Raw genomic sequence first — 24,228 nt, forward strand, 5'->3', positions numbered from 1 at the left:
ATTTAAACATAAAGCACATTTCAGATCTATTTATTCCTCCTTACAGAAGAATATTTTGCAACCAGAGAAGAGAAATTCAAAAACTCATTTGTATTTGAACAAGATGAAAAAAAAAATTGTTTGTTAATTAAGTAAATCTTAACTTTTTACAATTAGCAAGAAATCAGCATATTAATTTCTGATCACCAAGCAAAGGGATGTGATGTGGGATGTATCAAGTCTTAGCTGAGGCATTGTAAAACAAGGACAACTTTCTTCTAAATTACTGGGTAAACTGAATAGAATAAAACTTGGACCTGGACAGTTTTTAAAATCGTGTACTACCCAACTTTGTGGCTGTTAAAGTATCTGAGCAGGTAAATAAGAAAATCAGGCTCAAAACCAGACAGATTCCTGGTAATTTTCTGTGCTCTTAAATAAGATTATAACCAGCAACAACAAGAGGAAAAACACTTGTTATTAGCTTTATTTGATTTCTGTTCATTAAATTGGGATCAAATAGATGGGGAGCAGCTATTAACAGTTCATGCTACCAGATGTTATCACTATGTAGATAATTGATTTCATTTAATAGGAAAAGATCCCTATACTGGCAGTCCTGAATTCCACTGGGAATAGAATAGAAAAGGACCTCCAGAGACCATTCACAATTTCCTCAGACAGTGACCAAAACTTCTGGGTTTCTCTAAAGCAAAATAATCTTTTTTTTTTTCTGATTTTAATGGATGTTTTTTACATCAGCTAAAATTACTTAAAATAGTAACAATAAATTTGTCTGATGAGATTGAGATTTCCATGTTAACTAAAAGTTAATTTAGTGACAGATCTCACATGATAAACAACTCTATTTGATTTTTTTTCTTCACGACAAAAGATTAGATATGCTAAATTAGAGCTATACAGAAGTTTTCTTAAAGAGTACTTGACTTTTACAGCTAAGATTCCTTCCTGATGAGAGAAAATAATTCTTAAATTAAGTTTCTGGATAATGGTATTTTTCTAAATAATTATTATTTGTTCTTTCATTATACTCTTCTTTAATTTGATTACATTATTATTTAATCTTTTGTTTATTTGTTTATATACACCAGAGGAATAGCAAAGCAAAATTATCAGGGACAGTGTCAATTGCTTTGCATACGTCCAGGTGGTCAGAAGGTCACCAAATTTGTCAGGCATGATTTCCCCTTTTTAAAGCCATCTTGGCTGTTACCAATCACCTCTTCATTTTCTGTGTGCCTTAGCATAGTTTCCAGGAGAATCTGTTCCATGATCTTACCTGGCACTAAGGAGAGACTGACTGGTTGGTAGTTCCCCGGGTATTCTGCTTTCCCCCTTTTATAAATAGGGATTATATTTTGCTTTCTCCAGTCATTGAGGACTTCACCTGCCTGCCACAATTTTTCAAAATTCATGGAAAATGGCTTAGCAGCTATGACAGCTCCCTTGGGACCCTCAGATGAATCTCATCAGGTCCTCCCATGGACTTGTACAGGTTCCTTAGGTGGTCTCAAACCTGATCCTTTACCATACTGGGCTTATGGTCTTCATTCTCCCAGTTCCAGAATTTGAGTTTGTTGTCAGCTTGGCTAGTGTGCCTGGGGCACTTCCTTTTGAAGACTGAGGTACAGAAATCATTGAGAACCTCATCCTTCTCTTTGTCCAGGGTAGTCAGGTCTTCTGTTTCCTGCTACAGAGGGCCCACATTATCCCTAGACTTTCTTTTGTTTAGAACATACCTATAGAAGCCCTCTCTTTTATCTGCCTTGTTGGGGTGCATTGCTGCTGGACTATGATTCTAAACCAAAATGACACTGTTTTCTTATCACTTATTGTACATTGATTAATTTAATTACATTTAAAGTATGTAATGGATGGTATTTAATATGATGTTTTATGAATAATTTTAATTAAAATCTAATTCTGAACCTTAATGTTGACATTATAAAAAAGTAAAAATCAATAACCTAGTAGAGAAATTATTCCTTTTCTCTTTGTCACAGAATTAAAAACAGATATAAAAGCTAGCAACTTGCATATGAACCAATGAAATTGCTTCAGAAAACTTGCATAGACATGAGATTAAGTGAAGGAAAGAGCTAAATTATAACCTTTGGAGTCAGGCATTCAAAAGGGCTAGAGAAAGAATAAGAATAGTGCCAAAATTTCTTCGTAGATTAAATCTTTTCACATGAGGACTTTAAATAGCTAACAAAGCTGAAAAATGAAGTTAATAAATATATTCATTTTTTGGATATTTTATTTTACACTTCTATAAATAAAATGTTCAATTGCTTTGCACTACACAGATCGATAGCTGAACCACAGCTCAAAAGTCTCCTCTGACTTAAAACAGGGTTCTGCCTTACTGCATGACTTCCATTCTTTAAAGCTGATTTAAAACAGCCCTTAACTGTCTCATAACCAAAAAATCAAAATTCTAATGGCAGCAAAAAATCAAACTGTCTATGTGTACATTGTGCATATAGATTGTATATAGCTTTTATAAATATTTAGGTTTTTTCTCTGTCAGTGGCGGACTGGAACTGGTTCAGTCCTGTCTAAAGCTTGGACTTATCATTAGTGTTGCTCCATGCTGGGATGGTAGGTTCACAGCAAAGCACTCAAGATCATCCTCTCTGTCCACTCTAGCTGTTTTTCTCTAAAGCATCTTTACTGTAATGCATCTACATTCGGGTGACGTCTGCATCCTTGTTCCCTTTCTCTTGCATTCCCTTCCAGTAGTCTTAGAGTGCGCTCTAAGATTCAATGGAAAAAGGCCCTGAGTACACTAATGGCATTCAGAAACAGACATTGTGTTCCCAGTACTACAGTTCCCAGAAGGATAGTTCCCAGCAGTACAGCGATAAGTACACATCAATTTGTTTGCACAAAAGCACTGTCATAGGGATGCTTTATCCATACAGAGTGTTCTTTCTGGATAGGTGATTCAAACCTAGAAGAAGCACATTATGAACACACATGCAGTTAAAAAAATAAGGCTTTGGTTGTTAGTATCTGAATGATAGATCAGTGCTGGAATAAAAAAAATTTTTTTCAACTTATGATATAGATGGGACTTCACACAGCTGAGCAGTTCAAATAAACCACTCAGCTTCAGGCACACATGCTTGACAGATGACAGAAAAACCTCAACCCAACTGTAAAAGCAAACATGTGGTGTTTAAATTTATGGCATTTACTTAGCATTATCATCTTCAAAAACCACTTGTTAGAGACAAATTGTTGTCTTCAACAACAACCATCATCTTCACATTCATTTGTTCCTTATTAAAACTATGGTTTCACAGTTTATAATTTTAAAGATTTCTTCTTACCTATGATTTATTCAATTTCATCTTTTATTAAAAAAAGAAAAAAGAGAGTGAAAAGTTGTAACACATACCATGGTATAGAAGCCAGCACTTTAAAACAATTGCTAAATAATTTGAAGTGGGACAAAGCAAAGTTAATTTTGGAGGCTTGTGCTTCACAGATGAAAATCAGCCTTAGAAGCTACCTCTCTGCAGATATTGATTGTAGAGGCATATTAAATGCCCCACTTTAGACAGCAAAAGCTTATACACCCCATCCACTTGCAGCAGGACTATACCTGTTTGACTCAAAGGCACTTTTTCTCACTCACAGACTCTTTCGGGTTGTTGTTATGCAGGTTTTTTGTTTCTTTCTTTTAGAAGATTTCTTAAAAAAATTTATTAAAAACCATAAAATTCTCAAAACACTTCAAGGCCTGTGTAAATTTTCTGATAGTGAACCACAGGTATTTAATGCTTCTAATTTTTTGTCCACTCAACAAATACTGCAGAAAATGTTTTTCTGCATCAAGCTTTCTCTCCAGTACTCCTCCCTAAAACAGGGGGCTTCTTTCAGTATTGGTATCTCTCTTTAGTGTTCCTTCATTATCTGGTAAACCTAAAAAATCAAAACAAAACCAAAGACAAAAAAGCAACAAACAGTATAGTTAAAAATTACCAAAAGAATAATTTACAGGTTTTATCCATTATTTACCAAGGAAGAACTTCTCCACATTAACTCAACATGATGGTTGTTGTCTTAGTGTCTATGTAGAGAAAGTAATTATTTTATACAATTTTGAGTCTATTCACTTGGAGGTTCAGCAACTTAAATATTGTAAATGCATTACTGGACTCTGGCTTTTGATGCATTTTAATGCATATAGTTGGATCAGTTTCAGCACAGAATCACAGAATGGGTCAGGCTGGAATGGACCACAGTGGGTTATGGTCCAACCTCCCTGCTCAAGCAGGGTCATCACACAGCACATGGTACAGGACTGTGTCCAGGTGATTCTGGAATATCTCCCACAGGGGAGACTCTACACCCTCTCTGGACAATCTGTTGTCACCTGTACAGCGAAGTTCTTCCTCATATTCAGCTGGAACTTCCTGGGCATCAGTTTCTGCCCATTGCCTCTTGTTCTATTGCTCAGCACTACCAGGAAGAGCCTGGCTCCATCCTCTTGACACCCTCCTTTCAAGTACTTAGAGACAATGATGAGATCTTCTCTCAGCTGCCTCTTCCTGAGGCTGAACAGGCCCAGCTCCTTCAGCCTTTCCTCATAAGAGAAGTGCTCCTGTCCCTAAATCATCTTTGTAGCCCTTTTCTGGATTTGGTCCAGGAGCTCCATGTCCCACTTGTACTGAAGAGCATAGAACTGGACACAACACTCCACATGTGCCTCACCAGAGCTGAGCAGAGGGGCAGGATCACCTCCCTGAACCTGCTGGCAATGTTCTTCCTAATGCACCCCAGCATACCATTGGCCCTTCTTGACCACAAGGACACACTGCTGGCTCATGGACAGCTTGCCGTCCACCAGGATCCCCAGGTCCGTCTCCACAGAGCTGTTGTCCAGCAGGTCACCCCAGCCTGTCCTCTTGCCTGGGGTTGTTCCTTCCCTGTGTTTGCCTTTGCAGAGCTTCAGACAGTTCTCCTCTGTCCATCTCTTCAATCTATGGAGGTCCTTCTGCACAGCACAGCAGTGGTAGCAGCCTCTGCTCCCAGCTCAGTCACCAGTGAACTTGCTGAGGAGGTATCTGGCGCTTCATCCAAGACATTCATACATAAGTTAAACAATTCTGGGCCCACTACCGAACCTTGAGGGACACCACTAGTGACAGGCCTCCAGCCTGATCCTGTGCCACTGATTATGACCCTCTGGGATCTGCCATTCACCAGTTCTCAATCCACCTCACTGCCCACTAACCCAGTCCACACTCCCTGTTTGCCTATGAGGATGTTGTGAGAGACAGTGAGAAAAACGTTGCAGAAGTCAAGTTAGACAACATCCACTGCTTTCTCCTCATCCATCCAGGTGGTTGTTTCATTGTAGAAGGCTATCAGGTTGGTCAAGTGTGATATATCTTTAGTGAATCCATTCTGATTGCTCCTGATCACCTCCTGTCCACATGGATAGAGATGGCCTCTAGAATGAGGTGCTCCATCCCCTTTCCAGGAATTGAGATGATTGGTCATCCCTGAGCCCTCCTTCTTCTCCTTGTTGAAGACCAGTGACATTTGCTTTCTTCCAGTCCTCAGGCACCTCTCCCAAACTCTATGACCTTTCAAAGATGATGGTGAGCAGCCTCACTGTGATTTCTGCCAGCTTCTCAGCACTCAAGTATGCATCCTGTCAGGGCCCATGCACTTGTGGATGTCATTTGCCCAGTCTGAGAAAACTCAATTCAAACATTTAGTTTTTTCAGTTATTTACTCTGATGTAAATTCACATGAAGCAATGCTTCTTTTGTAACCTACTAATAAGCAAGGAATCTATGCATCCCAAATCATTAGATATATGAAACAGGAGCTGCTGGAGCATGTCCAGAGAAAAGCAACAAAGCTGGTGAAGAGCATGGATCACAAATCTTATGAAGATAGACTGAGGTTTAGCCTGAAGAAAAGGGGCTCGGGGGGACCTTATTGCTCTCTACAACTATGTGAAAGGAGGTGGAGTGTGATGAGCATTCGTCTCTTCTCCCAAGTAACAAATGACAGAACCAGAGGAAATGGCCACAAGTTGAACCAGGGGATGTTTGGATTGGATACTGGGAAAAATTTCTTCATGTAGGGGGTTGCCAAGCACTGGAACAGTTTGCCCAGGGAAGTGGTTGAGTCACCGTAGCTGGAGGTATTTAAAAACCTTGACAGTGCTGGCTTAATGGTTGGACTGAATGGTTGTAAGGGTCTTTTCAAGCCTAAAGAGTTCTATGATTCTAATATATTTTACTTGCAACAGACATCAAGGACCACCAAGATGCACAAAGATTTCTACAAGAACAACAAAATAGATATAGAGGTGCAAAATAGAACATGGAAATCCCTACAGAAAACTGTAATCCTGTAATTCACTAGTTCACAAAACTATGTTATGCTTGGATGTAAATATGCTTAGAAATCATGGAACATAATTCAGGGAAAATCTCAAATCCCTTAAGAATATCTAGGAAAATGAGTGCATTATTGATAACTTCTTTAAAACCATGTGGGGTGATACATTGTAATGTATTACCTTGATTTCCATTTTAAACTTCTGTATGAGTTCCTCAGAATGATGACTCTATCTCCTCAGAGCTTATTGCAGGGTCTTCTGGAGAGTTCCCATAATTATATAGTTATACAGGATCAACATACAACCCAGTAAATCTTCTAAACTAAAAATAGTAATTTTTTCAAGTAGAAGAACGCATCCACCTTCCTTCCATCCACCCTAAGTCACCAAGATCAGGCTTTGTGTTGCAGACTCATAGAAAAAGCCAACCAAATATTTAAGAAAGCTTTTCTGCTAGTCCCACTAGAAGAGCATAGTGTATTAAATTCATGCAATGGATATTTTAAAATTTTCTTGAAAAGGGCTTACTGCCTTCTGAATTCCACAATTGTTATTTCATTCAGTGCATGCCTGCCAAATCTGGGGACATTCTGGGTGCATCTAACTTGAACATGCACTGAGATATTTAGACACAGTATACAAAGAAATCTATTTTCAAAATGATAAAGATACTGAAGAAAAGATGAACAGTCGAGTATAAATTTGGAAACCCTGCATTTACAAGCCATGACCCGGTATTACAATTCATATAGTAATTCACTAAAATGCACAAAATGAAGGATATGTCATGGGAATCCTTAAGGCATGGCAACAACATGCTTTTTACTGCTGCACTCTTTTTTCAAAAGTACGTTGGCTGAGGATAGTTAGGCTTCTGTGAATTGACAAAAGGATATCTCACCTGACAAGGCTACAAAAAGACAATCCCTTTTAATCCAGTTGGGGATTTCTCCTGTCTGGATACAATCAAACACAATTTTTTCTGTTTCAACACATTCTAAATCATACTTTGCTTTCCCAATGTTTCTGAAAAGCTTCTTTGGGAGGTGTGTCCTATCATGAAAAAGAAAAAAAAAAAAAGAAAGCGAAGAAAGAGAAAAAAAAAGAAAAAAAAAGAAAGAAAAATAAAAAGATAAGTTATTTGTAAAGAAGTTAATTTTTAAAGAAGGTAATTTGTAAAGAACTTGCTGTAGAAGAAGTAGGAAGAGAAGATGTTGATGTAGTAGCACAGGCCTGCCAAATAAGCTTATTTCAGCATATTTTATAATACAATGGATAAAACTTGCACAAGCCAGTTAAGTTGAAATTTTTTTCTGCTTTTTATACAAGGTATTTCTAAGTTACTTGATTTCTTTCATAATATAGATGTATGCTCTACTTTAATACTTTTTCCCCATAAATACACATGAAAATTTTAACAGCATTCTTCAAAATATATTTTCTCTCTGTGAAAAGAGATCATTATTTTTCTATGTTATTTCTTTGTTTTATTAGCTATTCAATATACCTTCTGTCATCCGTAAGTTCATTTCCATAAAATACTTCATAGGACAGAATGTCGGCCTGAGCATTATTAAAAACTTCTTTCTGATCAGCTCTTTCTTCCTCGTTCTTCCTGATAAGCTGAAGGATGTATTGTTGTGCCCGAGGGACATCACAATATATGGTGTGAACCTAACATGGATAAAAAATTAGATCATATTTCCTGTAAAGCTGTAGCATCTGTTTGCAGTTCATGCAGTTTCACATAACTGAAAGGTAAGAAAAACATGGTTTTTTCCATGATACTATTGTCATGTTTCACTAATTGATCTTTTAAAATAATGCCAACTAATGAGTGTTCAAGTTGGTCTAATCAGTTTTCTGTAGGATTTCAGTGGGTATTTATGGTGCTTTAATTCCATGTGTTATTCTGAAAATCTTACCTGTAGATTAATGTATACAAAATAACATTTTTCCATTTTTAAGACTATAACAATAATAAAAACCCTACATTTTTTCCTTAATGAACTTCTTAGAAAACCCATTAAATAAATTTTCATCTTTGCAGAAACAGTATTCTTACCATCTTGATAAGAGATTTCAAGAATATCAGCACTGTCATTTGAGGTTTCATTGCCTTGTTAAATCTCCTTTCACTTTGGAGGAGCTCAGTGACTTCCCTCTCTCGTTTCTTTAAAGATTCTTGCATCTCTTGCAGGATGATGCGTGCTTGCCAAAGATATCCATTTTCCATTGACCATTCAGTCTTCTCTTCTTCATTAACTACCTGGAGGCAACAAAGGTAACTCTTATATACTAAGCCAAGATCTAGATTTTGATTGCTTCCATATGAAATTCCCAAGATTATAACGAGCAAGGTGGAGCAAAAATGGAGAAAAGCAATGAAATGTTGAAAAAGACAGTTTCTTTGGTTCCAACATTCAAAATACAGTTTTTATAATTCAAGGAGGTGGATACTTCAAAGCACTTTGTAGCAAAGTTTCTACTATCAAATATATAGTGACAGCCATAGCACACTATCAGTGATTCCTGAACCAATGAGTTTGTTTCATTATCATCATGTTTTAATCATTCATCATAAATGTATCATTCTCAAGCCATGTATATATCTGCACACCAAAATTACTATCAGTTAGCCCATGATTGATTTCAACTTTTGCTAGCATCAGCCTGATTGCCTTTGAAATACCTGCAGTAATCTCATAAACAACCATTTACATTTCCATTTTTATGCTCACTTGTTCTGTTTTTAATACTAAAACCTCTGATATATCTGAATTTTCTCCTTCTGTCTTTTCAGACTTTTGCTGAAGAATTTTTATCTGGAAATTCATGAGGTCTTGCAATCTTTCCACATGTAGACTCATGTTGTGTAGTTCCTGTAAAGCTGAATTGAAAACAATAGAAAACAAGGTAAGAATAACTTCAGCATTTCTAATCTGCAATTCCAACAATACTGTCTCTGTGAAATTATCTCCCCTTAGAAATCAAGAATTTATCATGATCTAATAATTTTTTATAATCAATATTTCATTTTAATCAATAATTCATTTTAACTTATTAAAACTCAAAGAATTATTAAGGACTCGTGCTTTGTTCTGGTCTACATTTCTAAAGGATAGGCTACAAGTGTTGAAATAAACCTACTGAGAAATTATGCTGACAGTAAAAAACCTGGTGTGCTAAGCAGTTTGGAGTCATTAAAGACAGTACTTGTAGCTTCAACATTCTTTTATTATTCCACCTGCACACACAATATTGAAATGGAAATACTTATATTGACTTCAGCTTGTATGCAGCTCAGTGTAAACAAAAAACCAAACCGGAAAGAAACAGAAACAGATCAAGAAACTGCATTTGAAACACTCACTCAGTGTGTGCTGGGTATAAAGATAATCTAGCTTTTTACACAGATTTTCTAGAATCCAGACCTGCAAGTCAAGAAAAGGACAATTACAGGAAATCAATGTTCTACCATTTTTCATTATATTTCCTTGGGGAGAATAATCAATAATACGTAAATAATGTTGTTGCTACTTCTGTGTACAACCTACACAAATGGGCTATTGACCAATAATTTTCTTGAAAAGAAAACACAGAAATAGACCAGACACTGCTCTGGAGCTAGTGTTTTCACAAGAGCCTGAGTCAAGGGGTCCTGTGCTTATACTTTCTTAAGCATTTGTTCACATTACTGAAATGATAATAGAGACAAAAATATTTGATTCTCCTGAAACAATTGAATAACAAAAGCTTTTGGAAGGATTTCTACGGCAGCCCTGCAGAAAAGGTGTGTGCCTGCATTATCTGGCCTAACAGAAAATATTCCTTCTTCCCACAAGCCTTAGGACATAGTATCGTCATCTCTTTTAACTCTTTATTATAATACTTTTGCTACATTTCCTTGATACATAATAATTAGGTCAAAAGATTTGTAAACCCCAGGGTTTTTTTTGCAATTTATCAATAAGGCACAGGGTATTATAGTGGTGGGCATGGTTCAAAGTGTTTAAAAAGTGAAAACCTTGATTTTAAATACCGATGCCATGCAGAATTTAAACGGAAGGTGGTGCTACATCACTTGAAAGAAGAAACTAAAAATCTTGCTTGAGATCGTGACCCAGAAATCGTACAGCAATCTGCATTCAGTTTCACAGACCCCCCAGCCCCCCTCCCTCCCCCACCACTCCCCACCACAAAGTTGGGTAAGATCTTCCTGACTACGTGTCTTGAAGAACTGCAGTGAAAACTGCCTGTAACAAAGCAATGTTGCAAAATTAGAGGAAGATTTGCACATATTAAACAGAAGAGAACCCTGTGCAGAAAATAATAAATATCAGGTCATGCTTACCAATGCTATCTATTAAAATGCAACAATTTTTTTTACACTTATGCTGTTAATAAATTAAAGTATCATTATTGCAGACAAATTTGGAAAACCTGGGGAACTTTAGGCAGTTTTTCCTGGGAACTACCAAATAAAGTAGTTTTGCTGCTGTGTCAGCCAGCTGAAGTGCAGTATTGCAATAACTTAGACAATGAGAAGCTTTTGTTGATTTTTAGTTCTAATTGCTAAACAAAGAAGAAGCAATGTACTGTACTGTAATTTTAAAATTCTTTAAAAAAAAGACATAAAATGTGGAATGCAAGAGAAATGACCATCTAATAGTTTTTAGTGGAAAGCAAAATACAGTAAGACAAACCAGCATATGCTACCTTCCTTGCTGTTTAAAAGGTGAAAACCTGCATGAATTCTCTGCAAAAAAGGAAGGCAAGTACATAGAAGTCAATCTTTGCTGATTTAGATGCACATATCTAAAGGCAGACAGGCAGACAAACAGCACACACTAGAAACAATAACAAGAATGCCATCTAACACCAAAAAGAAAACACAAACTATATTTCTTTACCTTTTCTTCTTTCCAGTTCTCTGTTTGTTGTTTCATTTGCTGAAGAACCTCTTCCTTCTGTTGGATCAGCTGTTTGTTTCTTTCTCTCAGGTTCTGAAGGAAATAAAATAAGGCAAAAGGGATTACAATTTTGACACTATTTTTCAGAAAGGCAGACAGTTTGAGGTTTTTTGTTCCACACCTTGAAAAGTCATAACATTTGGACCAGGCTGCTAAGACCTGTGGATCTTGCACCAAAAAATTAAAATTCCTCATTTAGCAGTGACTATCTGTGGCCAGAGATAGTCTGATTCGAACGACCTTTTCTAAAGGCTTGAACACTCTGAATCTTTTCCTCAGTAGTAGAACAGAAAGAGGAACAGGATAAACCTTAATATCTATTTATCACCAAGTAAGCAGCACACATCCTGTATATTCTAGGAATATCCTTCACACTTTATTTACATGAAAGGAAGGCTATTTTCAAGTGCATAGCTGGGCCAAGCCATTTGGAAGTGTACTGTGGAAGGCTTTATTCATCTCCAGAGGGAGAAAAACACAGCTTATTTTAAAATAAAATTTTACAATTTTACAAACTGTGTGTCTTCATTTAACTGTCTGTCCATAAGAAGAGAGTCTTAATTATAAGGCTTGTTCCTGCAACCTCTGTAAGTACCTGCCGTGCTTATCCCCATGTAAAACAGTAATAATTGGTTACCTCAATTGTATCTTGCCAGTGTATGTTGTTCTTGTTCATCTGCTCTTGGTAAGCTTCTAACTGGCATTTCAGACACCTCATTTTCTCACTATAATGTTTCTTTATAGTAGTTACAGTCTCCTCCTTTATAACAAAATGTTATTGAGAAAATAAGTAGTGAGTGAGAATAGAAAGTCAAGCACAATAAAGAAAACAGTTTCCACAAAAGGTTCTCTTCATTTTCTTTATTCAATGTTTTTTATTTTTATTCAATGTATTTTATTGCAAAAAATTATTATCGATCCCAGGAGGTTTGTACTATCATTCATTGAAGACTTCAAGTAAAACTTACTGCTAAAATAATATATATTTTGTGTATTTTTCTGCAGAAATAAAGCCAAAGCCTTTCTGAGAGCAGATCAGAATGAATTCACCTGAAGCACAGCTAAGCAATTTTAAAGACATTAAACTTAGGTCAGAAAGTGAAAGTTTGGAAGTAGCATAAAAAAAAAATCTGCACAGCAACCAAAATGAGAGCGATTCTGTGAAGTAAGATGATTACAGTCTCTGTGTTTGCAGGCTGTTGTCTCTTGCTATGCATCTGTGTTCTTCCCTTTTCTTTCTCTTCCCTTAGTGATCTGCAGTCATTTGAAAGTGGAAGATGTGACTGTGCCAGGGTTACATTCCTACCAAATTTCAGAAATAGATTTCCACTGGTATTACAATGCTTGTGCAGGTGTGACAACCTGAGAATAAGATGAAGTCTTGTTCTCTACCAAAGGGTATTTAGCCTTTGTATGCTACACACAGGAAGTTCTCTTGATTTTACTTGACAGTCAGAAGTGTTTGTTCACTTCCCCTTGGTGGCTTTAGAGGAATTTCTGAATCTCTTCCTTCTGTGTGCCCAGAGTAAACTTTAATTGTGTGGAAAACATTCCTCTTCATAGGAGCTAAGTGCCTGTATTACTCTGGATCAGAAAAGGAGAATGATGTGACAAATAAACAGAAAGGTGAAGCTGTAACTGCAAGAACAGATTCCAGAACAGAGTAGTCAAAGATGATGTAGATAATTCCATCTTTTGGGAGAGTTATTGACTAATGAAATGCAGAAATGCTTCCACGAAGGAAAGAGAGGTATTGTAGAGTTTTGGTCACATGAATGGCATCTCTGGACTGTCACCGTCAACTTGCAGGAGTTTACAGGTGGAGGGATTCTGCTATTCTGTAAACTATACTGACAAAACATTGCAAAGCTAAAGCCAAGCTAAGTACAAAGCAGACAAAAAATACCCACCAAAAAAAAAAAAAAAAAAAAAGCAGCCATAAAGGCAATTCAGCTGGGCGCAGCCCTTTACAATGCAGTCATTCTGTCATTCTTGAGAGGCACGGCCTACAGAAATGCTAATGTTGTAACTACAGTGTCAGTCATGACACGGAAGTGTTATTTAACAAAAAATTTTAGTAACAAATAAATTTTAGAAAAATCTCTGCCATTGTGCCCGACGCAAAGTAAAACCAGACTTCACAAAATTGTGAGATAAAATACACTTTAAGATACACTGACATTATTTACAGAATGATACATGAATGGAGATGTTATTGTGAATGGAGTAGATTTTATCCCTCTGTATCACTTTGATTAATGGTCAACAGTGCTAATGCTCCAGAATAATTACCTGCTTTTCTTTCCTTATATTGTCTAGTTTTCTGATTATCTTCATGTGTCTGTTTTTCATTTGCTGCATGTCTTTTACAATCTGTAGAGGATGAAGGAAATTATAAACTCAGAGCACTAGCAACTCCAGTTGTAATGAACCAGAGATAAATATCCAGTAAAACTGCAGGCCAAAAGTCTAGGCTTCAATAATAGAAAATATGTTATGCTATTGAATAAAAACCTGTGAATAACTTGAAATGGAATTTCTCTTTTGGTCCTAGCATTGCGCCTCCCCTTCTTCCTTTTTAATGTCATGATCTAAATAGAATATGGGAGACATAGTCATTATAATCATTCTAAAGTTCTAGAAAAAGAAAAATAGCATTGTGAGACCTACAGCTGGGGAAAAAAGGGGGAAGCAGTGGGGAAGATTGCATTTTTGCATTTAAGAGTGAGAAGAACAAAGTGGTTACAGAATATACTCTATTTTATTTTGTATTTAATTAAAATAATTTGAAATTTGATAGAACTTTAAGGTACACTGGCATTTTTAATGACTAATAAGAAGAGATGTATACATGAAGGATGGACAACTTGAGCATTTTCCTGTTTGAAAATGAATCATTTAAGCTTTAAATTGCATCAGGTTCCTTAGGAAGTTGTTTAATTAATTTTGTTTCTAATCCAATTCATAACAGTCACCAAAGGAAAATTCCACCAGCACCTGTCCTAACTGTCCACCTTTTCTTTGACATACTCGTCTAGTAGGTGCAATGTCAAATTACACCTACAACACTGATACATGAATGACACTAACAGATACTGCTCAGTCAATTACAGCAGTAATGAATGTGATCATATATAAATTATAAAAATCTAGAACTGTTCCTGAGATTTCCTTGGGTTCTGTTCTTCATTTAAGGTTTGTGTGATGTAGATTCTGCTGACAGTGAGCAGCTCAGCCAAATTAAAACAAAAAGAATAAAATCTCAGATTATTTGTTGTGGCTGATGCATTATTTGAAAATAGTTGTGGTTGTTAGCATGGATCTATATTCTAAATCTTTATGAATATTTACAAGCAGTTGACTTGGGAGTGAGGAATCTCTGCCATCTGACACTGTCACAGTTCAAATGACATAAAAGTAACAAAGCACCAATGCAGTCTTGAAATATAGTCTCCTATTTACCCCCATCCAAAAAATTACTGTGGAAGTAGAGGAATTTTAGAGACACAATTTCAAGGTTAAGACACAAGAAAAGTCTCTTTGAGGAGAAGACTGAAAAGATCCAGATGGGTTTATCCCTCTCATCACCCAGAGAGATCAGAGTCATCTCAGTAATTTGCTCCAGGTATTTAACTTGTGTCTTAACATCTAACTCAGCAATCTGTATGCAGCCTGTACAAAAGAAGTCACCACTGAACTTTTTTGACTCATAATAAAAGACCAAGCATACAAGACCATATTTAGTGGAATAAATAAAGCAATGAACCCAGTAAACCATGGTATATGTGTATTTGTGTTTATTTTATATATATATATATGAATGCGCACACACGATGGTCCATAATTTAAAAATGGCTAAGTAGAAAATCAAAAATTTTTCTAGTTACTGGCACCAGAAATATTGTAATAGCAAAAAAACCTCACACTGCCAGTCAAATACCACATCCAGCAATCAAGAATCACGATGAGAAATATGTAAGAAGACAAAGGTTTCCTCCAAACACAGTTACAAGGGAGGTTTTGTCTTTACACACCTACCTGGGAAAGGCATTTAAGCAACCTGCAATCTGATCTAAGTTAGGATGGCACTTTGATTTTACTGTTTGCATTTTTTATATCAATATTCAAAATTTAAATGCAGGCTTCCAAATTTGAATCAAAAAAACAACCCACTGGGCAAAAGAATTATATGAATTGAGTTAGTACAATGACAGTGATTATGACAATTCATCCAGTTTATCCTAAGAAAAGAGATGCTCGATTAAACTGTCAATTTTTAAAATACTGTAAATTATTCAATCATTGGGGGCTTTCTTTGAGGGAAGGGGATGTTTGGTTTAGGTTTTCTTACCTTGATGATATGCAGTGTAGCTAAGCTGTAGGGTATATATGGCACTTTCATTGTACATTCCTCCAACTCAGTTGCTTTGTGATCAGCATCAGAACAAATTCCAGACGTGGTAAACTGATCTAGTGTAAAACAAAATTTACGTTATCAACTAAAATGCACAGCAACTTTACATGTGCATATTACATTTTAAATTTTTTACTAGAGGCATCAACTATATACATTTTTTTTTTTTTCCTGATAGCAAAATAGGCTCCTGGGAGGAGACATGCAGCAACTCTGACTTGTCAGCTTTGATTTCTGGACACCATCACACATACTTATATTGTTTGACAATTACTTGTCCCTGAATACTCTGGTATTCATTACTTACATATATTTATGTCATTAAAACTAAAAATTAAAAACAAGGTTACAAAAAACCATACAGAAACATGTTGCCTCTTAAGAAAACTAGCTTTTACCACAACTAAGAGGACACTTTATGTCCTTGGAAACTACATTTTACAAGTTATTTGATAGACCCATTTTTTTATGACAGTATGATATATATTTTACTTTTTTTAAAATCTTCCTTTTTTGTTAAATAAGATCACAAAATTACTTTTTTTCCCCAATCAGATCTCTCTGTCTTAATAATATAGCTGACTTCCTATTGGAAAATTATTTTAAGTATCATGATCCTCAACCCATTATCATAATTAACTAACTGGAGTATAAGGTCAAAAATACTGATGTAGTTACCTAGAACAGTGACTTGTGTATATCTAAGCTAAAGAATTTTATTCAAAAATCCAAGCAACACAACTTCATTCAATCAGAGTTCACATACAAGGGAGAAAAAAAAGAATATCCTCATTTTGTTTAATATATTATGTGTTCAAGAAAGCACGAATAATACTTGCTTTGTAAATATACCTTTTTCTTGAGTTCTGTCTTCACTCCATCCAATCAGGGAATTCAGAAATGACCACTTGTTTATATTCATTCCAAGCTTGTGCAACCATGAGTTTCCCTCTCCCTCTGTTAACAAAATTCAAGTGCTAAATCATTTACATTATTGGACTGATTCTCTTTGGACAAAAAGTGTTTTAAGTAACTAAAAGTGATACAAAATGTGAGAGACTGGGAAGTAGTTGAGAAAGCCACAAGCATAAGAAGGATGTGTGAGGGCTTGTTTGAGACTTGAATGGTTCCACCCGATCCTAAAAATAGAGATATTGAGTGCAAAGGTTATATTCTGGACTTTTTAATCATCTTCTGTAAGAATGTTTTCCAAATGTTATTTTGAAAAATTAAAAAGCAAACTGGATTTTGCTCAGTATCTTGGAAAATGTGTCTGTGTGTTAAGAGGTGGGGCTGTATCCCATTGTTACTTGAGGTGTGTCTGACAGGTTTATTTGAGAACTCTGGATGCATGCAACATTCCTGCAGAGATAAAACCAAGCCACAACACCTTCAAGTGTTCTGGTGTGAAAGAGAAAAAAGTTCCTCAAAGAAGTCCTCTGACTCTTTGAATTGGTCAAAACAATTGTCAGAAATTAAGAGATTTTGTGCACTAAGGAAATTTATATGTATAGACACCTTTCCTGAGTTCCTAAAACAATACTAATTTAGTTACATACTGCAGTGATTTTATACTAACAAATATCTGTCTCTGCACATTGCTTTTACTAGCTGTGTTGTAAGTGGATGCATCACTTCAAAATACGATCTGTCCAGCTACTAGATGGAGTCATCAGATCCTGTTCAGGTACAGCCATAAAAGTCTTATTTCTCAAGATCCAATTTTGATGATGTATAAAATACATAACTAAAATACATGTTGTAAAGAGTACCCTTGGGTCAAGCTATTATTTTTTCTGAATTCATTATTTTCATTGCAGTACATTACATATGTATTATACATATATTAAAAGTTTTTGTTCTGTGAATTATGTCATTGAAGGACGCAAATATAGAATATATTTTCTATATAGAACAGCTACTTTTGAAAAGACTTGACCTCTCACATCTACATCCTTTTGGTTCACAGTTTGCTTTCTTTCTGCCATCTTGGAGACTCTTGGCAGCCCTTCACTTAAAAATCCTACTTTAGGCAAAATTAGCCACTAGTGCATCAACGCTCGCAAGAGCATAGGGTCTATCTTTTCCTTAGGGTAAAGATCAATCAGACATCCAGATTTAATTTCTGACTAAAAAATGCATTACTATATTGTAATTACGTACTATTAGAACTATTACATACTGATGCGACTGCAAAGTTTGTCTTCAACCTAGACAGACCCCTCAGAGGAAAAATATTTGAAACTCCAACCAGTTAATTTGTGAATGCTAAAAATTAGTCTATAATGTCTTCTGTTTAACTTAGCATTTCATGGAGCTTGTGACTCAAAGCTACTAAACATCCCTTTTCATACCACTCGTGGGTTAACTCACACAGAATTCTGTGGCTTGGCAGGGATGAGACATCTGCAACAGATTTTCCATTTCTTTCCAATGCCACTGGTCAGACTGCTCTCAAAAGGCACTCTGGGTGTGACAGCTCCTTTCAGTTTAATTCCTTTAGAATGTAAGGCTCTTCAAACCAGAGGTCTCTCTTGGATTACAGTTAGAATGAAAGCATCCAGCACAGAATAGGCAGACATATTACTATTTCTGAATAACTACAACTGTACTTTTCAAAAGTTTTCAGAGAGATTGCACACTTTGTTTTAGAAGTTACAGATGCAGACCACACAAAAAAAATCTACTCCTGTTCTGATGGCTTTAGTTTTGACTGGTACAAAGCCACTATGCATCTGTTGTACATGAGGAGCTTGAAGACCTTGTCCATAACCTATAAACTGAATCTTGACAGGAATCCTTCCACTCAGTCCATATTCAAACCATATCAGCACTGATGACAAGGTGGACTGTAACGTTTATGCAGTTCTGCTTCAGAATCTACCAATACCTTATGTGGAAAGTACAATCTCATTCTGAACATCTGAGGCACAACTACTACTTACCCTCCTCAGGCGTGTCTTCCACCACAACACTTTCAATCACACATGAAGGATGTTCCTGTATGTCTTCTGAAGAATCAGTAACACTGCCTGGTAGAAGAACAGAGGAGTGTATGGCGGTCTGTGGTTTAGACTCAGGATCAGTTTGTACTGAATCTTTGGGGACTTGCCAGCCTGAAAGGTCAACACTTTGCACCCATGCTTCTGGAAGAACAAGCAACATAATTGTTTTTAATAAAATAGTAGGACAAGGCATTCTGTTGAGACTCTTAAAAATAAATTTCATTAAACAAGACCAGATTTGTAATATTACACCCCAGAATAGATTTAAGATTAAAATACTGAAAACTGTCAGCCAATTTAATTAAACCTGGGTGGACTTTCTCAGAAACGGATCACAGGAAACTTTAGTTTTGGGTCTTTCCTTCCTGTCTTTTTTGAAATCTAACATGATTTGGTGATTTAATCTTGGCTTGACTGTCAGATTTAGCTGAATTAGTAAAGCACATCGAGGTCCATGAAATAAAGTAATCAGAATTCACCATCTGTCCTGAATAAAACATGTCAGGTATCATGCAGCTTCCATCCAAAAGCACATCTCAAACACACTCTTCAATGTATAACTCTTGGTCAACTTTTTTCCACTGGATATCCCTAAGAAATTTGCTCTTTTTGTGATCGATTTTTGTTTCCCCAGAAAAAGGTTTTCTTGATGAATTTTAAAGAAAACAAAGATATTTATGAGTGAAAAGGCTTCCTTTTTTTTTTTAATACTTTGCCAACCTCATAAGTTCCATAGAGAAAGATGCTGCTTTTCTATTTCTTCAAGGTTTATGGAACAGCCAGGAGGAAAATGAATACTTGATTCTGAACATGAAATGCAAATGACAGGCTTTTTGGGAAGCACTCATAGCACATGCACAGAAATGAAAATGTAGGTGCCTATAAGTTCAGCAACTGAACTCCTGTTATGGCAGAGACTTCAGCTATCTGGCTAGGGGTGTCAGCATTGGCACTTGCTCACACTTGGTTTGTGCTCACTGAAAAGACCTGAACAATACACTTGCAGAAGTAGAAGTGGTCATAAAAAATTATGATCATAGCAAAGTTTTCATTGAAATGACCATGGACCACTTGAAGGTCTATATAGCTAATGGAGCTGACAGAATGTTTTCATATGGTAGATTGAGAAATGCAGCTCAGAAATGCAGAATAACAAAGACCAGTCTGGTTTAACTAATCCTTCCATCCCACTGTCACCACAGCTTGAAACTTTTTTTATGTTTCCCCAATCAGTTTAGTAAGTAGTGCTACCCAAAGAAGCAGCACAAGAATATGTTCCTAGACTGAAATCAGCTTCTGCTGTGGTTTAAGCCTATGTAGCAGCTCAGCCCCATGCAGCCGCTACTTCCTCCCTCACTCCCCCACAATGATGGGTGAGTTCATCAGGAGGGTGAAAAACTCATGGGTTGAGCTAAAGAAAGTTAATAGGTAAAGCAAAGATCTACATGCAAGCAAAACATAATAAGGAATTAATTCACTACTTCCCATTGGCAAGCTGATATTTACTCAACTACAGGAAAGCAGGGCTCCATTGCATGTAACTGTTACTTAAAAGACAAATTCTGTAACTCAAAAGATCCTTTATTTTTTCCCTTTACACTTTTATTGCAGTGCACAATATCGTACAGGATATCCCTTGGGACAGTGTTGTGGTTTAGGAATGGTACTCCCTTGTTCAGTGCCCGCCCCAAGACTGTCCTAAACCACACACCACTCTCTCATAACAAAACAAACTCTCTTTTAATACCTTTGTGTAGAGAGGCTGTCTGAGAGTAAGTTTCATTTTTGCTTCTTGTTACAGCATTTTCTGTTGATGCACAGACTCTCTGCTATTCAATATTACCCATAGTGCAAGTGCATGCACTGGGCTTTCTTATAATGACACCTGTGGACTGAACAGGGCCTGTCCCACCCTCTGTGCTCTGATGTAAAACAAAGAACAGCAGTGTGAGAGAGGACTGGTGGGAATGCCCTTAAAGTGTCGTTCATTAGAACAGCCAGAACGAAAGAGAAGACCACTGCTTCTGTGACTTGGGCAGATGTACAGAGTGCTTCTCCTTCATCATGGGGAAAATTGTTTCCCTTTGTTGCTTACAAAACAGTGGAAACTATAATTTTTATCCCTGCTGCTGATCACTCCAAGAATCAGGAATGTAGCAATGAAGTTACAATATTCAGTATAACTGAGTGGTTAGAAAATGGGCCTTCTGAAGCCTCATCTCTTTTTTGTGCATGGAATAGTGGCTTCCTCTCCTATTTACCAACTGCCTGGATTGTTACTGAAGTCTATTACTTCCTCATTAGCACTACATCACATTGGTATCAGCTGGTATGAAGATTCATACCAGGATATCTTTTATAACTCCATCTCATCCCTTGAAAATGATTTAGCAATTAACTTCGACAGTGTACTACAAGTAAAGGCTTGTTTGCATTGTTACAAGCTACAACTCAGTTCTTTTCCAGATGGAAATTCATTATGCAAACATTTTCTTTTTACTCTGCCTGGTCAAACAACATTTTTCTCTCTAACATTCTCACGTTACACTGCCTTAAGTAACAACCTTGCCCAGTTTTATTGCCCAACAGAGCTGACAATCAAACATGTTTAACTTGTTATTCTTCAATTCTGGTGAGAAGGTTAAACAGTCAGTCAGGATATATGTGTACATATATATAGTTGGCAAGAAGAAGACAATATATGGCAGCTATCACCTAATAAGTTGCCAATATGGAGCAAAACACCTGTGTCAACCATTAATATTCCAGCTTGCTACCACAGGCAGCAAAGCTTTTCTTGCTGTATTTTGTCGATCTTTCCTCTTGAAAATAAGAATAAAGGCATGTGTTTTGTATTATAAGTCACAGACATGATGGAGAAAATGCAAGAATCTAGATTTAACTTTCCTTGGAAAATGATGTGTGTTTGTGTGTCTGTTGATAGACAGAGTTGTTCCTTCGTATTGGTTAGACCTGAGATTCCATGGTATTCCCAGTCTACTCATTCATTAGTCAGCTGACTGAGACAACAAACAGACCACAATGCCGCACTAATGGTGCTATTCATTGCTAAATCAGACATGGCAATTCAGTGTTAATCTTCAATATTGCATTTAAATTCTAAACATAATGCTTGAGAAGTATGTTTGACATCTGAAGAAAAACTACTTTTACAAATACATGTGGGAAGGCCTAGTATTAGGTAAGAGAAGACTGCTCCCTTATGATTTATGGACAGTATCTCCAGGTTGCATAGAATAAGCTGCAAATATTCCTCATCTTTCTCTCAAACTGTTTTTCAGCACCCTGCTCCCTAAGGTGGGGCAAGACAAACCACCCTCAATGTTTATTACAGGCTTTGCATAACTGCTCATTTATTTTTTAATTATACACCATTGAAAAGCAGTTATAGAATCTGGCCTTCTGCTTTCACTTATCCTAACCCTGAACTCTTACTTAATAAATGTCTCAAACTATCAATGATTGTAGATGCTGAATATTTTACTTTTTGAGACTCAATATGGCCACATTGGGGCCAGAAAAAAAAATGTGTCAGAAAAAAAATGAAGCCTGAACAGTCACCATAGTTTTTGTAGGAGGTAATCTACATAACAAAAATTATTTTAAGAGTACAAGTGCAATTTAAAGACAATTTTAAGATGTCACAGTTAGGATACATATTATCACTGTGGAAAATCTAGGAGGAAACCCACAACTTTTGGCAATATAATTTTTTTTCTTTTGTTGTGACATCATCATCTCTTCTTTGAGGCAGAAACCTCTGGTAAAACTTATTTGCCTTGCAGACTAATTATTTTCAGCAAACAGGAGTTAGGATTTCAGGGAAAAAATAAGCATCAGGCATGTGAGACTTTGAGCAAAGGTCTAAGTTTACAAAAAAAAAAGTCTTAAATAAAATCATGGTAGAAAATAAATTAGGACCTACTTAATTAATTTTTAATCACTTATTAGTGAAAATGGTTTATGTTTAAAGTTCAATTGAAACTCCCTTTCCTTAAGTTTAAGTTAATTGCTTCCTGTCCTACAAATTGATGATTTTTGAAGCTTTCTGAACTCAATCTTCTGAGAAATAACTGAAGATTCTTGCATTATTAGCCCATCATCCCACTTTTCAGACTTTCACTAGAAGCCACATTCATCAGCTCTTTGATGATTCCCTTGTACACTCTGTCTTGTTCATCTTCTAAGATTGCATTTCTTGAAATGACATGAGTATCATGCCTGACATACTCAATAACTTGTTGAACTGTGAAAAGTCAGGCCTATTTTTCTAAAAAATCACAAACTATTTGTAAAACCTGCTGTCTTTACTTAGAAGACCTTAATTTACCACACTTTCTAAATGTTTATGAAGACACATATACAATATTCCAAATTATCCCTAGCATTTGAACGCATATTTCCTAGGTTTGCAAGACAGCTTTTGAAAAATAATTAGCTGTGTTTAAAACTATTATCAATTATTTGTGCTTATCCTTCTGCTATGTAAATTACTTAGCTCTTTTAGTATGTATTTTCCATGCATGAGTTCTTTTCTTTCTTTGACTTTTTCTACATCTGAGAAGCTGAAAAAGAGATAGTTGTCCTCTTCCCACTTTTCACTTAACTTACTTGATATAATAGTAGCCTGGCTCCACCCTTCCACTCTCAATAGCTGTGTGCCAGAATGTAACATACATAAACATTTTTTGTTTTTACTAAATAAATCCTAAGTCCTAAATAATTACCTTCATCCATGGTTATCCGTCTCTTTCTCAGTGTTTCCAGACAGATGAGAGTTAACTTCTGGTATTTTCTGAAAGCCTCCCACACTGTGTACATAAATATTTAACCTGCAAAAAATGCAAGAGCCTCACTAGGCAACAAGATACCTGCAGAAAGAAAAATACTGTTACTGGATTAGGTTTCTTCTCACTGTTTCCTGCGGCAGGCAATGTCTGTTTTGCCACCAGACTAAAACTTACTAGATGAAAGTCAAAGGCGTAGGAAATTTAACTATAAGTGATACAAATACCGGCTGGTGCTATATATCTGAAAGCACAAATACCCACAAGATTAGAATGGTTTCATTAGAATAGTTTACAATCTCTGCACTTCCTTGGTTTATCTGGAAGAATGTGAAATGTGATTCTCTTGTTACACTTCCAGTAGTAGTTAAATTGATAGAGATCTAAGTGTTATTTTATGCAATTTCATCTCTAATTTCATATTAACAGAGTGATTAAATGGTTCCAGATGAAGCTGTTACTACGTTAGAACAACTTTTGCCCTGCTTTTCATTATTTTTTTCAAGGAAGTCTATTGCCATTTCCCTTCTCTCCTAATTAAAGGTAAAACAAGTCCACATTTTATCACTGCCTGTACCACTATGCTGTGACTGGCCTCAGCTGAGACTGGCAGGTTCTTACGAACTGTAAGGCAATATGCGGTTCTCTTGGAATA

At 36.2% G+C, this 24,228-nt stretch overlaps 1 protein-coding gene across 2 annotated transcripts; it reads right to left on the reverse strand.

Annotated features, from left to right (window-relative positions):
- Positions 1–1,968: 1,968 nt before the first annotated feature.
- On the reverse strand, positions 1,969–23,644 carry LOC116438492 (synaptonemal complex protein 1-like). 2 transcript variants are annotated; one of them, XM_032097431.1, is made up of 14 exons: positions 23,514–23,644; positions 18,706–18,906; positions 16,613–16,717; positions 15,698–15,816; positions 13,639–13,719; positions 11,984–12,106; positions 11,287–11,379; positions 9,747–9,807; positions 9,115–9,263; positions 8,439–8,642; positions 7,881–8,047; positions 7,275–7,426; positions 6,554–6,631; positions 1,969–2,956 (listed from the first exon to the last, which is right to left on the reverse strand). In XM_032097431.1, exons 1-13 carry the CDS (start codon positions 23,605–23,607, stop codon positions 6,588–6,590), a joined length of 1,593 nt encoding a protein of 530 aa, XP_031953322.1. In that variant the 5' UTR covers positions 23,608–23,644; the 3' UTR covers positions 1,969–2,956; positions 6,554–6,587. The 2 variants fall into 2 exon arrangements, with proteins under 2 accessions (XP_031953322.1, XP_031953323.1); XM_032097432.1 differs by lacking the exon at positions 6,554–6,631.
- Positions 23,645–24,228: the final 584 nt, after the last annotated feature.

This window comes from Corvus moneduloides, chromosome Z (genome assembly GCF_009650955.1).
Source record: "Corvus moneduloides isolate bCorMon1 chromosome Z, bCorMon1.pri, whole genome shotgun sequence".
In the NCBI taxonomy this organism is placed as follows: Eukaryota; Metazoa; Chordata; class Aves; order Passeriformes; family Corvidae; genus Corvus; species Corvus moneduloides.